Genomic DNA, 13,641 nt, shown 5'->3' with positions numbered 1-13,641 from the left:
GATAAAATGGTTTATGACAGAAAATTAAAGCCCATAGGTAATAAAACCTCAACATCTTCAAGTTAGTATTTTGAAAACGAATAATAAACATTTTTATCAAATGTCTCATTCAGCGTGTTAAGATACAAATGTTTCAATAAATACTATATATTCTTATTTTTATATTTATATACAGCACACATTTTAATACAAATATTTAAATCAAAAAAAGATATACGATACTTATATTTTTCACCTATTTTTATCCAATATATTTTAAGGTTTCTAATTAAACAACTGATTTAAATCACTAAAATTAGAAAATTACTTTCTCCTAAAAAATGTCCTTCACATCAAGAGCTATAAACCTATTCATACTCTTTCATTTTCAAAATAGCCTGAACATTCTTAAAATGATCATAACAAATTCAAAAGCAAGGAAATGATTTGGATATCAGATTTTATGACCTACCTCAGGGTGTGTCTTAGCTGAAAGATCAGATGGTGGTACAAGATCTACATATGCATTTGAAATAACAATATCTCCAGTTTCTAGAATCTTATAAGTAGAACAAAACAAGAAAAAGAAGAGTTAATTTGAGAACTTAATGGGAAACAATCTCTGTGAAATGCTACTCGTTTAAAATGAATTTATATTTTGGTTTCCTATGAAAAAGAAAATAACCCAAATAAAATGTTAGTAATGTAAAATAAACATGAAGGTTTTGTATTTAATATAATTGTTATTATTAACCCTGGTAGTAAATCAACTGACACCCTAAAAAAATACATATATATGACCTGGCCCTATTGCCTAAAATATCAGTTTAAATGGCCAGCAATGGAACTACCACACCGGCCTTTGGGAAATTTTTTTTTCAAATATAAGTATTTTTAATAGGGAGCCAAGGTGAGAAGTGTTAAATTCTTATAAATAGTAGAAGACATGACACAATACCTACCCACAGCACATTTTTTTCTAGTAATACAGCATAAAACTAGCTAGGAACATACAAGTAATAGTGCTATTAATGTAGTGATTCAAGTTATTTCAAATTAGAAGCATACATGGCATAAAACGAATGTCTGTCCTTTTATGAAAATAGTCATTAATCAATACTAATTCCTTATCCTTTATTTCAAATTATCAAATGACAATTCTTTCATAAAAATTACAGTGTTAGGCTAGGGATATAATTCAGGGGCACAGTGCCTTCAAGCAGAAGATCCTGAGTTTGATTCTCAGGAACAAAAAAAAGAAAAAAGAAAAAAATTATAATATTGCTTCAAAAACAAAAGATAATTTCTAGAAGTTAAGACAGTACATACTTAATTTTACATTAGTGAAATTTTCTCAATACGGTAACCAATTTTTGTATGTATTACAGAATTATATATAAGAATCTACACTTACATCCAACAGTTCTTTCAGAAAATATAAAATAAAAATTCCAGTGATAGAAGGGGGAAAAAAGATGAAGATATAATAATAAGTTCTAGAGCCCTAGAATTTCACCTTGGGAGCCAAGATGACCTGAGTTTTTAATCCCAGCTCAACCTCTTTCTGGGTAGCTGTGAGAAACTTATTAACAACATCAAGATTTTTTTTCAAATTTTTTTTTATTTAAAGAGAAAGAAACAAAATAAAATGAAGGGAAAAAAGGGTAGAAATAATACAGAACTACAGAAAAATAAACAGTAAGAAATCACCAGTTGATAACTTATATATTGTCGTCTTAGAAATAGTTGTTCAGGTCACAAAATTAAAGTATGTAAAGTGACCTTCAAATAGTGACACTGTGAACAGTTTTGCTCAATGATCCAACAAAAACTTACTAATATGGTTATCAGTCCTACACACTTGCTTTTTATCTTAAAGGGAGTAAGATTAAACATATCAAAACAGCACAAAACAGTTCAAAAATAAACAATTTAAAGAAATACAGATTTCAAAGCAAGTTCACTGGAGATCTTCACTGTCTATCTTATTGTCTCTAGTTTTCTTCCAAGTTGTCCCCATGTGCACACACATTGAAAACATACTGCATATTATAGAACTAATCAAATCATTACAGGATGATGAAGGCTTTTTAGGTCTTCAAGATCTGACATTGGGGAAGACAATAATGACTACCACAGTGTCTCTCATTCTCTTCATAGTAGCTGTCTTTATCTTTACGTATGCTGAAACTGAACTTCAGAGACTAGACTAATATCACTCTGAACAGTGAATAACAGTATTGCTAGATTTTATATCATAATGTTACGGAATTAGCATTGGGTTTCTTAGTGTCTCTTCTTCAGAGTATCTGTTCATTACATCTTGCATTATATAATCTGTTCCCATAAATAATTTAAAAAATTTTTCCCATGTGTGAATTTCTACATGTATATCTATCCTCTCTGTATTATAGGGAAAAACAAATCATAACAAGGCAGCAAAACAAATTCCTAGAAAAGCATGCAATGAAAAAGACACATAAGACCACAATATTAGGTGATCTACCACAGTTACTATGCTTTCTTTTGTTATTTTCAATAGACATGTCCACATCATCAGGCTTAATATAGTTAAGCATAGTATTACATAGCTATTTTTATAAAACACAACTTTGAAAACATTGTAGGACTTGAGAGCACTTAATAATCAAAACCAGTATGGATATCTTTTACATTTTGTCATCTTCAGAGCAGCTGCCTCTACTTTCAGACTTGATACTATCAAGCATACCAAATTCAAATAAAATCAGGCAAGGCAAAACCGCAGTCTAACAAACCAAATTCAAATAAGATCAGTCATAGTAAGACAATGTAAGTAACACAGGGTTTCAGTTAATAGGAAATGAATGATAGCTACCATGGTACAACCTATTTTTGGGTTAGATGTCTGTGTCCTCAAATCTGATAGGAGTGAGTGGACAGACCGGAACAAAATACAATCAAACTAAACAGAGTGATAAGACTACTGTGACTTTTAAATCCTGACACACTATTAACAATGTCCTCTGCTTTCCCTTTTTAGGCTATTTTTCACCTTTCCCCTTCCTAGGATGCTTTATATGTTTTGGGTCTCACTAGTCCCTTTAGTTTTTAGATTAGGGGGCCAGCCCGTTGTCTATCTGAGCATTGCTGAACCTTTGTATCCCTGAGCTTGATCTTGAGCTGTACTCCTTTACTAACTAAAGTCATAAGGTTTTCCTTCCTTCCAGCTGTGTAGTTCTATACTGCCCAAAAGTGTCATAGCTTTCCAATCTATCTGCGGTTGCTGGATGAGTTGTCCCGATTTCTCTCTGGTTTCCTGTAGTATATAGCTTTGCTTTCTCATCTTTGACTTTCAGTTTATTAACCCTCCTTCAGGTTGAGTGTATTTCCCATTCAGAGCATCTCGATGGAGCCTGTCTCCTAATCTACTCTGCCTGGTTTTTTTTTAGTATATCAAGGCTATCTATATTAAAGAATATAGCTTACCATCTCTGCCTCATGTCTGCTACTCCACTTTACTGCTGTAATTTGTCCACCTTACTTCCTCATTCCACTGTCTGCCCCATTCATTGAGGCCTCTTTGCCACTGTTGCTGAAATCCTGGTATCCTTTCCTCTCTCTCTCTGGAATGTCCTTCAGCACTCTCTGTAGGGTTGGGTAGTTGGCCATGAACACCCACAGTTCCTCCTTGTCTCGAAAACATCTTATTTCTCTATTAATTTTGAGAGAGAGTTTTTCTGGGTACATCAGTTTGGTTGTAAATTATTTTCTTTCAGGGCTTGGATAATTTCCCCCCCAGGCTCTTCTCAATTTGAGAGTTTCTGTTGATAAGTTTGTTGTTATTTTGATAATTTTCCCATTGTAGGTAATCTGCTTCTTTTCCCTGGCTGCTTTTAGTATTCTGTTCTTTTGGTGGATTTCTGGAATCTTGATTATTATATGTCTGGGTGTAGATCTATTTTGGTTGTAGGTGGCTGGAGTTCTGTATGCCTCATTTATCTGGATATGATTTCTTTTTCCTATGCTTGGGAAGTTTTCCTTTAATATATCTGTGAATATTCTTTGTAGTTCATTTTTGGTTACTCCTGCTTCCTTGCTCACATGCTTTATTCTTAAGTTATGTATCCATTTGTCATCTTCTAGCCTTTGAATTGTTTCTTTCTGGTTCCTCGTTATTTTTAAGAGGTCTTTTCTTTCGTGATCATATATCATAAATCTGTCTTTAAGTTTCAAAAGGCTAATTTTAGTTTCTGTCAAGGCATTTTGCCAGTTTTCAAAGGAGAGTTTAGTTTTCTGGTAATCTCTTTGGATCTGTTTCATGTATTCTAGGTTATGTTTAAATTCTTCATCAAACATTTCTCTTTCTTTTCTGATTTCCTCCGTTCTTCCATCTGTGTTCTCTTGGGAGGGGCTTATCATTTCTTTAATCTCTTTATATCTGCCTCATTTAGATCAGAAGTATAGTTTTAAATTTGTCTATGAGGTCATGAAGGTATTTCTTTATATCCACTGATGCTGTGTCTAGTATTGGATGGTTACTGTGCTGGTTCTCTTCTGTATTTGCTTCTGCTGGGCTTATTTTCCCAGGTTTGGCAGCTGGTGATTTTTTTTTGATTTCTATCTCTTGTCATGTTTCTGGTTTCTTTCAGACTGGTGTGTCCTGGAGGTCTCTGGCCCTCTCCATAGTGCTTAGGGTCTTTCCAAAGCGTGCTGACTGGAGTTTTTGCTGCCCTCCCCAATTTGCTATTATCTGAGGTACAGGCAGGAATGCAGGGACGGTGCAGGCTAGCCTCCAGCCTCTGTGCCAGTCAATCCACAAGTTAGACTGTACCTTGTGGACGTCACAGAGTCGCAACAATATTGTATCTGCTTATTGGGTCCCAACCAGAGGCGTAGTTCAGCCCCAGCAGACCCTGCCAGTTTTTTCTGCACCAGGGGCGGCTAATGTCACCGCGGTGCCGGGCTCTGCCCAAATCCAAGCTGTCCTCCACCAGACCTCTCTGTGCCAGAGGCGACTATCTGATGTCACTGTGGCGTCGGGCTCTGCCCAACTCCAAGATGTCCTCCAGCAGTCCTCCCTGTGTCAATGATGCTGCCGCAGCACTGGGCTCTGCCCAATTCCAAGATGTCCTCCAGCCAGTGACAGCAGCCGCGAGACCCAATCCCTTGCACTCACCGGGAATCAATGCAGACCTTCCTCTTGGGTCCACTGCACACTGCACCACATGTCTTCACTGAGTTCCCCGCACAGCGTGGATCAGTCAGAAAACTGCATAGTGTCTGGTTTTGGAGCCCAGGAGCTTCTCACCATCTCCTCCGGCATGGCCAGGTGGCTCTGGCTGCTTCGCAGGGCCCCAGTCCCAATTTCCAGCAGTCGCCAAGAGCCAATGTAGCTCTTTCCCTTGGATCCACTGCTCACTGCACCGCATTCTCCCATTAAGGGCCTGGGATTCGCTGCCTCCCATTATCGGCAGCCGTGGTCTCAGCACAACCTTGGATGCTCGGGCGTGCCTAGTACAGCGCAGAACGGGGCTCAGTGAGCACATCGGGCTTCAGCTCTTCACCCGCACTTTTTCTTCCTCATCCTACTTTTATTTTTCCCTTCAGTTACCGCCTTGGTTAATAAGAATTGTTATCCATTCATCTGGCCCTCTCCATGTTGTCATATTCTAGCATCTGATCTGATTTCTCCGCAGAGACTCTGCACCCAGCCCCCTAACAAACCACCATCTATTTCTCTCCAACATCAAGATGTTTTTATGAACATAGATATTTGTACATTTCAATGCTATAATTACATACATTATGCACAGTAATATAGTCTCTGTATAGTACCTCAATAAATAAAAATTGTTACTATTACTGTTGGAGTTGTTAAACCTGCTCTATGTAATACAAAAATCATCATGCCAAAAAGTGTTAGTTGTTTAAATGTATTAAGAATTATTTCCTAAAAACTTAAACTTAAAGCACTGATTGAATGTCTTTTTAATGTAACACACCTTCATTTGGCTTGTTACTTACTATTAGGTCCAGACTGCAATGCAAAATGTTAAGTCTGTGGATTACTACATGATCAAGAAGCAAGTAATTTCTGTCTAGTAAAATAACTATGAAGAATGTAATTTGATTGTTCTACAGGACATTAACTAGTTTTGGCTTATTTCAGGATATTTACAAACTATCATTGGTTAAAAGAAAAAAAAAAACCTTTCTAAATTTTACCTCATATCCATATTACAAAAAAAAAAAAATTGAAGAAACCATGGTGAGAGAAACACAAGGACAGAGTGTGCTACAGAAGTAAGAAAAGTACCTCCAGCTCTTTCCATACCTTGGTTTGAAAGTGAATTCTGTTACCTTCCTTCCACATCTCAGTTTTTAGAGTTTGCCCTGGATATACTGGTTTTGCAAAACGAACCTTAAAAAAAAGAAAAAAACCAAGTTGGGTATAGAATTAAAAATGCTTTAAGAAACTACTTGTGTGTGGTGGGGTGTTAGGTCAGAGTGCATAAAAGGAAGAAAATGGTTTAAATATATTTAGACTAGTGAAATATCTAAAAATAATATGAAGAAGCTAGTAAAGAAAGCATACCAAATACCAAAACAGTGAACAAATTCTTTGTGTTTCAAAACATGGAATTATTGGACTAGGGACTTGGTTTAGCGGCATAAGCTCCTGCCTGGCAAGCACAAGAACCCGAATCCAATCCCGGGTACCAAAAAACAAAAAACCATACAGAATTATTAAGCAATAGTTTTTCTTGACCTATCAAGAAACAAAACTATACTGAGTAATTACACAGGTAATTAAAGATGGTATTTATTCAATACAGAGGAATGAGGCCCGGGAAGGGTACACATGGCAAAATAATTCTACTTTTTAGTTCATATTTTTTATAGCATTTTATAGAAAAATATTATACATTGGCTCTGTATATACATTACTGGATAATAAAATAGCTATAATAAAATAAAGGTATTAGAATAATCAGTCTTATCAAGGGCAAGGCATCAGAAAATGCATTTTCAATGTTGCACACATAAAATATATACTAATAAAAGATTTTGGAACTGGCCTTAAATGGGTTAAGTGTACATCTTTGACTTACAAGAAAATACAGGGTATAGATACTTTCCTTGTTTACAATGGATAAATCTTAAAATCAACAAAAACATAAAAAAAATTACAAGTAATATGTAGCTATTACCACAGGTAAATATTTATTAAGAGTTCATATATATATATTCACCTAATATTTTCAGATAAATTAAGGCAAATTTTAGAAAAAATAGTAAATCTTAAGTTTTTAAGCATATATGTTGATATATGTATATTCCTAGTTATTTATAAAACCAATTAATCTGTTAAACCTGTGTTAACTATAATATGGTGCCTGGTTAATACAGTTAATTATACTTACAAAAAGAAAATGTGCCAATTGTCAACTCGATAAAATAATAAAAACATACATTGCCGTAGTGTAGCAATTATCTTAAGTCATAAAATTCCTTTTCTTTAATGACGGAGAAAGAACTAATGTCCAAATTATGCATGTACCTTAATTGCCTTGAACTTTGACACATCATTATCTGCAAACTGCTGTAAAACATGCCTGGCAGAAAACCCAAAGGTACATAATCCATGTAATATGGGCTTCTCAAAACCTAAGAAAAAAAAAGGGATTGAGATGAAAGTAAGGACTTTTCTTATTTAAAAACCAAGTTAATTCAAAATTTTAAAAATACAACTTTAAACTGAAATACAATAAAGTATACCATCTAATTTAAGAAAAATGGAAAATATTCTGTAAGTAATACTTTTTAGGGGAGAGATTATGAAAAATCAACAAAAAACAGGAAAAGAATGTGAGAGATCTGGGAACACAAAGACCATGATAATCCCTGGTAGTGATTTACTTCAGTGCCATATAGACCAGCGAGCCCTCCCTCATCTTGGGGTCCTGTGTCAGTGGCCTCATCTCCTGCTGTCTCTCATATCCTTGTCCATAGTCTGGTCCTGCAGTTGGCATACACAGAAGCTTCAGTACACCATAAACTAAATTTCAAGTATGCCATTTTCTCAACATTACATCCAACCTTTCCATAATCTCTACTTAAAAATAATGAGAACTATTTCTAAAATGTTAATCAAATTACTGATCATAAATAATAGTGTGTTTTATTATTTATATAACTCAGCTAATATTTTTCACTATACATACTAGCAACTCACCTGCAAGGCTTGCAAAGTTAGGGTCAATATGCAAAGGGTTCCAGTCTCCACTGAGGCGGTACAAAGCAGCCTGTGATGAAAGAATTAAGAGATAGTTCTAGCACTAATTTTTTTAAGAAAATATTCAGTGAAGAAGAGGAAACACAGCTGGATTTTATATAACATATGCATCAAAATGTACCTAATCCAGATTCTGATTTTTATAACAACTATCTCTTTAAAAAAAAAACAAAAAACAGGAGGGTTAGGGATTTAGCTCAGTGGTACAATGCCTGCCTGGCAAGTGTAAGGTCCCAAGCTCAGTTCTCAGTACCCCTCCAAAGAAATAAACACAAAAAAACCACACTGGAAATGTGCCTCACTCACACAGTAACCTGGGTTAGATTACTAGAACAGAAAAAAAAAAAAAGAAAAGAAAAAGAAAGATTATCTCTAAATTAAATGTTTCTAGCAACAACTGACACTAAAATCATTAAAGGGGTAGGATGGGGTTGTCAAATAATAGAAAAGGAAGTCTAGAATTACACCTGACTGCCTGAGGACAACTCCCAAAAGGAATTCATCAATCTACTCTCATTAAACCACAAGAAGATAAGGTAAAATATGTTTAGAGTCTCTTCTAACCAGCTTTCTTAATAGGGTATTTTAAATGAAGTCTATAACACAATGTTAGACCATAAATGCCAAAGACTTCTCACAATCTTTCATTCCTCTATTATACTAAATCCTGAGTATCTGTCTATCCTGCAAGAAAACAGACTGATTGGTTGCCAATATGTTTAAATCTCTGGTTAATCTAGATTTTCACATCAATAATTTACTTAAAGTAAAATTAGTAGAAAGATTTAGATGTAACAGAAAAAAAGTCACTTCCTTGGCATTTAAATTATGCATTTTTTAAGCTAACAGAATACTTTTGAGAATTAAAGCAAAGAAAGTCATAAAACAACTAATGGTAGATATTTAAGAAATCCATTAACTTGACCCTTTTGGGTCGACCTCAAAACTTCCATTTCACATCAAATATTGCTTTAAATTTTCCAAAACTATTAAAATGTTATGTAAAGATGAACCATGCCAGCACATTTGACTTTTAAAATTACTATTTTTTTTTTTTTTTGTCTTTTTCGTTTTTATCGGTACCAGGGATGGAACTCACGACTGCCTGCTTGCAAGGCAGGCGCTTATGCCGCTGAGCTAAACCCCCAGCCCCCAAAATTACTATTTTTAACAAGTTTGATTTGCAGAAAATAACACTTTCTATAATTCAGAAGAAAATTTAATTTCCTTGTGTGTTGTATAATTATAATAAGCTCTTTTCTTTCCCCATTACTACATAAGACAGTTTTATAAGTTATTTACTTTTCAAGTGACTCAATATATCTTCTAAATATAACTAAATTAATATCTACTGAACACCAGAATATTAAATTTTAAAAAGCATTTTACAAACAGTGAAATACTGTGCAAATAATGTCATGTTGTTCACAAATCAAAGACAATACATTTCCGGCCTCAAAGGGAAGCTGTCAGATACATCACCGACAAATGGCCTCTAGCACCCAGGCAGACCCAGATTCACATCTAACTGCATCTAACTGCCTATTAAGGGCAGATTCTTCACTATGTTAGCCCTTAATCATCTCTTTTTTTGAAAACCACTGAAAGTCTATAAGGATTTACTTTCACAGCAAATTAAAAAAGTAAACGGGGTAAAACTCACAAGGCATCAGCTATGATAAATATTAATGTTTCAATAAATGCTATTTTTTAAAGATACTGACAATTAAGTCAAGCAAGGCTTAAAGATTAGTACTAGTTTTTGTATCTCAGATAATGTTCCTATAAATAAAAAAAAGTACTGTAAGCAAATATATTAATATGAAATTCACATGAGTTCAATGCTGGCATTGTTAGATAGCAGTTAGCAAAGACAACAGATCCAGCACAGAAAATGACACAGCCAAATGGATGACTGGATTTTGGACTTAATTCAGTAAATATTCTCCAATAAGTGAGGAACGAGGCTAAGCCTCATTTTATAATTTTTAAATAGCTGGCATATTGCAAAAAGAAAGCTAAAATTGTCTTGTTTCTTCCATTCTTCTTAACATAGAAAAATCATCACAACCAAAACAATGAAAGAAAGAAAAGGAAAATTGCTACATATTGTCTTACTTGTGCAATAAACGTGGGCAGTAGGGTTTTCTGAATATAAGTTATTTCTTGATTTGATTTTTAAATATTTACCATTAAGTTAAGCTTAAATGCTAAAGTGGTTCATTACTCCTTAAATCAACATATCCTCCAAAAAAAATACACAGATCAACAAGAATCACCACAGCCACACAAATCTCAGGCCTACAGTGTGTGTGAGCAGTCGGCAGAGAACATAAAACTTCATATCCTAGGGCTGAGGATTTAGCTCAACGGCATAAGCAATTGCAAGCAGGCAGTCGTGAGTTCGATCCCTGGTACTGATAAAAAATTAATTAAAAAAAATTTTTTTAAAAAGACAAAACAAAACTTCATATCCTAATAATAGAAAAATAAGCACCAATGTCCAGCTGCTCCATTCTTCAGCAACCTCCAAGAGCCACAGTGCAGTGTGGATGGCTTGGAGAGGACCATGTTAGAAGCAGAACACAGAAGAGAGAAGAGGAAACAAGGGAAAATCACTCCCTGATAAAGTCCACTATGAGAGTAACAACACTAAAAAGAAACCTGAGAGACTATAGCACTAACTATAGATAAAAGAACTAAAAGTGTAAAGGACTGCAAATGACAATCTCTGAAAGTCATCATTTCTAAAAAATAGATTCTCTCTGAGGACTGTGTGGTAAAGCAAATTTATGATCCTAAAAGGTAAATAAAACTAAAGAAAAATTTTTAAATGAAACATCTCCCCAAAATACCCCGTAACTATATGCCATCCATTAAAGAAACTGTACTTTGCCACATAGAAAAATGGCAATTTCAAACAACTGATCTTGGAAACTATCCCAAACCATCAACCTTATCTACAAAAAACACAGAGGTAAAGCACTCTTCATCTATACAAAGTTACTGTAAGTGAAACCAAAAATAAGGGCCAAATCCTTGTAGTGAATAGAACTGGAGATTAAAAATGGCAGAGTAAAGTCTGGCAGCAAAATACAGCTTCTCTAGAACTTGAAACTGAGAACCAAAAATAATAACAGTGAAGAGAAAAAGAAGTAGCACTCCAGAAAACAACAGTCAGAAGGAAAACCACAGAGGAAATGAAGACAATAAATACAACATAAAGAACAAAGCTGTCCAGCACTCTTAACTCCGCTGCCAGAATTCCTATTTCCACAAACACAAAGGGTGCCCAGAATGTCAGCAGCACACTAGAGAAATATGCAGAACCACTGTGCTGCTCCAAGACATGTCCCCGGTTATCATAAGCTGCACATACAGCCCAGGGTTTTACTCACACTGCTTACTGTGTCAGCCTAAAGCTGGAAGAGAAATTCACTAGCAGCATTCACCATACTTGGAGCGATACAATCAGAAGCGATCTGAGAAAGGGGTTTATTGTCTAAAAGTGAGCTACTGTGGAAATCAAAAGTCTCTGTGGTTACCCTACTACAGTGCCAGGGAGGGCGACAGCCATGGACAACGGGTAGGCTATCACAGATCCTGTGAGATTAAGCAGCAGTGAGGCTCAGGACATGAAAAATGTGGAGATCTCACTGTCTGTGGCGAGAGGCCAGGGTGGTCATGTGGTTTTTAAACAGATTGGGCCTCAAAGTGCTGACACTGAGAGAGCACCCAGCTTCTGGAGGGACATACATGGAGAGGGGAAGGGGAAGAGACACCACCCCGTCAGTGATCAGTAACACAGCAGATGTCCCTCATCTCCTACTAACTTTCTATTATTCTATAATCAGACTTTTCATCTCACTTTTCTCTCCTTGTCTTCCTTTTCACTTTCAAATTTCATTTTATTCATTTTCCTTCTTCCTTATTATTACTAATATATTAAGCTTTACTAATTTTTAGCTATTTTGCTGCTGCTTTTCTTTTTTCCTTCATTCTATCATTATTCTCAGTCCCCCTCCCTAATAAACTGCGAGTCCAATGTTTCTGAGAACATCTACATATTGTACCACCTTAGTTTATTTAGCAAGGTCTATTCTTCACTACCAAACCCTTCTTCATCTCTCTTCCAAGTATGTATACCTTCTCTAGGGGACTATAGTACTTTCTCTATAAATCAATCCCTTGAGCTTACTCATTTATGCCTTGGAATAGGTACCTTGGTCACTTCAGACATCTACAACTTGAGTAGCCTTTCCATTCCTTGAAAATGATGGCATTTGTTCAACTTGGTTTGTATTTCCCACTGAATTTCAGAAAACCCATATATTCCCTAAAATGTATGCAAACTTTTGTTGTAAAATGTTTTTCAAAGAAATGTATATAATTTTCATCACATTATCAAATGATTACATGGCAAAAATCAATAACCTCTGTCAAATGATGAATGCCCACTCTGTATATAAAAGAAACTGATTTAAAGAGGTTTAAAAAAAAAAAAAAAGGAAATCCTACTTATTATGTACAAACACAAATGCTGAAAACTATACATTTATTTGAGTATAACCCAAGAATAATAAAGAAGTATTTTGGGTATTCTGAACCATGAGCCTCTTCTATCCTAACAAAATCAATCCGTCAGGCTTTATATAAGTGAGTACAGTCCTAAGAAACTGATAAAAATCAGCAAGAGATACGAATATTAAAAAGGAAAAAACTAATCTAAGGATAAATGATAGTCTTTCTCCATCACCTGATTATTTGGAGCACACAAAAAAATAAGTATAAACCTTGATTCTTGTTAAAATTGTATTTCTACTTGCGAGAAAACAAGCTCTGCACACGTTCACATCAAACATGCTAAAATTAACATAAAAAAGTGAGCATTATAAAAATTTGATAGGATATACATTCACAGATATAACACAATTCCAGTCTTAAAATTCTCTGCTATATCTACATCATTAGTCTTCTGGCTCCCTTAGAAGAAAATCTTTAAGTTCCTCAAAAAAAAAAAAAAAAAAAAACACCAAAAAAATGCTTTTAGGGTTGCCTTTTTTTTTAAAAAACAATAGTACTGAGGATTCAATTTACATTGAGATACATTCTCACGCATTGATTTATTCATTTATTGCTAAACTGTACCGTCTGGCCTTGAACTTGTGGTCTTCCTGCCTTAGCTTCCCAAACTGCTGGATTACAGGGTTTGCACCACCAGGTTTGGTTGTATCTTAAATACAGCATGCTCCAGAATTTGTGAACTTACAGGATATTTATCTCAATATCTGACAAACTGTTTATGGCAAACGAAAAAGACTGAATCGTACGGACCTAAGATGTTTTATTTCACCTGTACTTTAAAGTTAGCATCAAATAATCTA

General features: G+C 35.0%; 1 protein-coding gene across 1 annotated transcript in view; it reads right to left on the bottom strand.

Moving 5' to 3' along the window:
• The window catches only part of Hsd17b4 (hydroxysteroid 17-beta dehydrogenase 4), a 90,570-nt gene that overhangs the window by 15,305 nt on the left and 61,624 nt on the right, over positions 1–13,641 (bottom strand). Inside the window, 4 exon segments of the mRNA NM_001173100.1 lie at positions 452–538; positions 6,296–6,382; positions 7,523–7,629; positions 8,198–8,267. Coding sequence (NP_001166571.1) covers positions 452–538; positions 6,296–6,382; positions 7,523–7,629; positions 8,198–8,267 — 351 coding nt within the window.

Source organism: Cavia porcellus, unplaced genomic scaffold (assembly GCF_034190915.1).
Source record: "Cavia porcellus strain 051 isolate PalLab524CR breed Dunkin Hartley unplaced genomic scaffold, mCavPor4.1 scaffold_19, whole genome shotgun sequence".
In the NCBI taxonomy this organism is placed as follows: Eukaryota; Metazoa; Chordata; class Mammalia; order Rodentia; family Caviidae; genus Cavia; species Cavia porcellus.
Note: the sequence above shows the minus strand (reverse complement) of the source record. Positions and strands in the feature narration are given on the sequence as shown.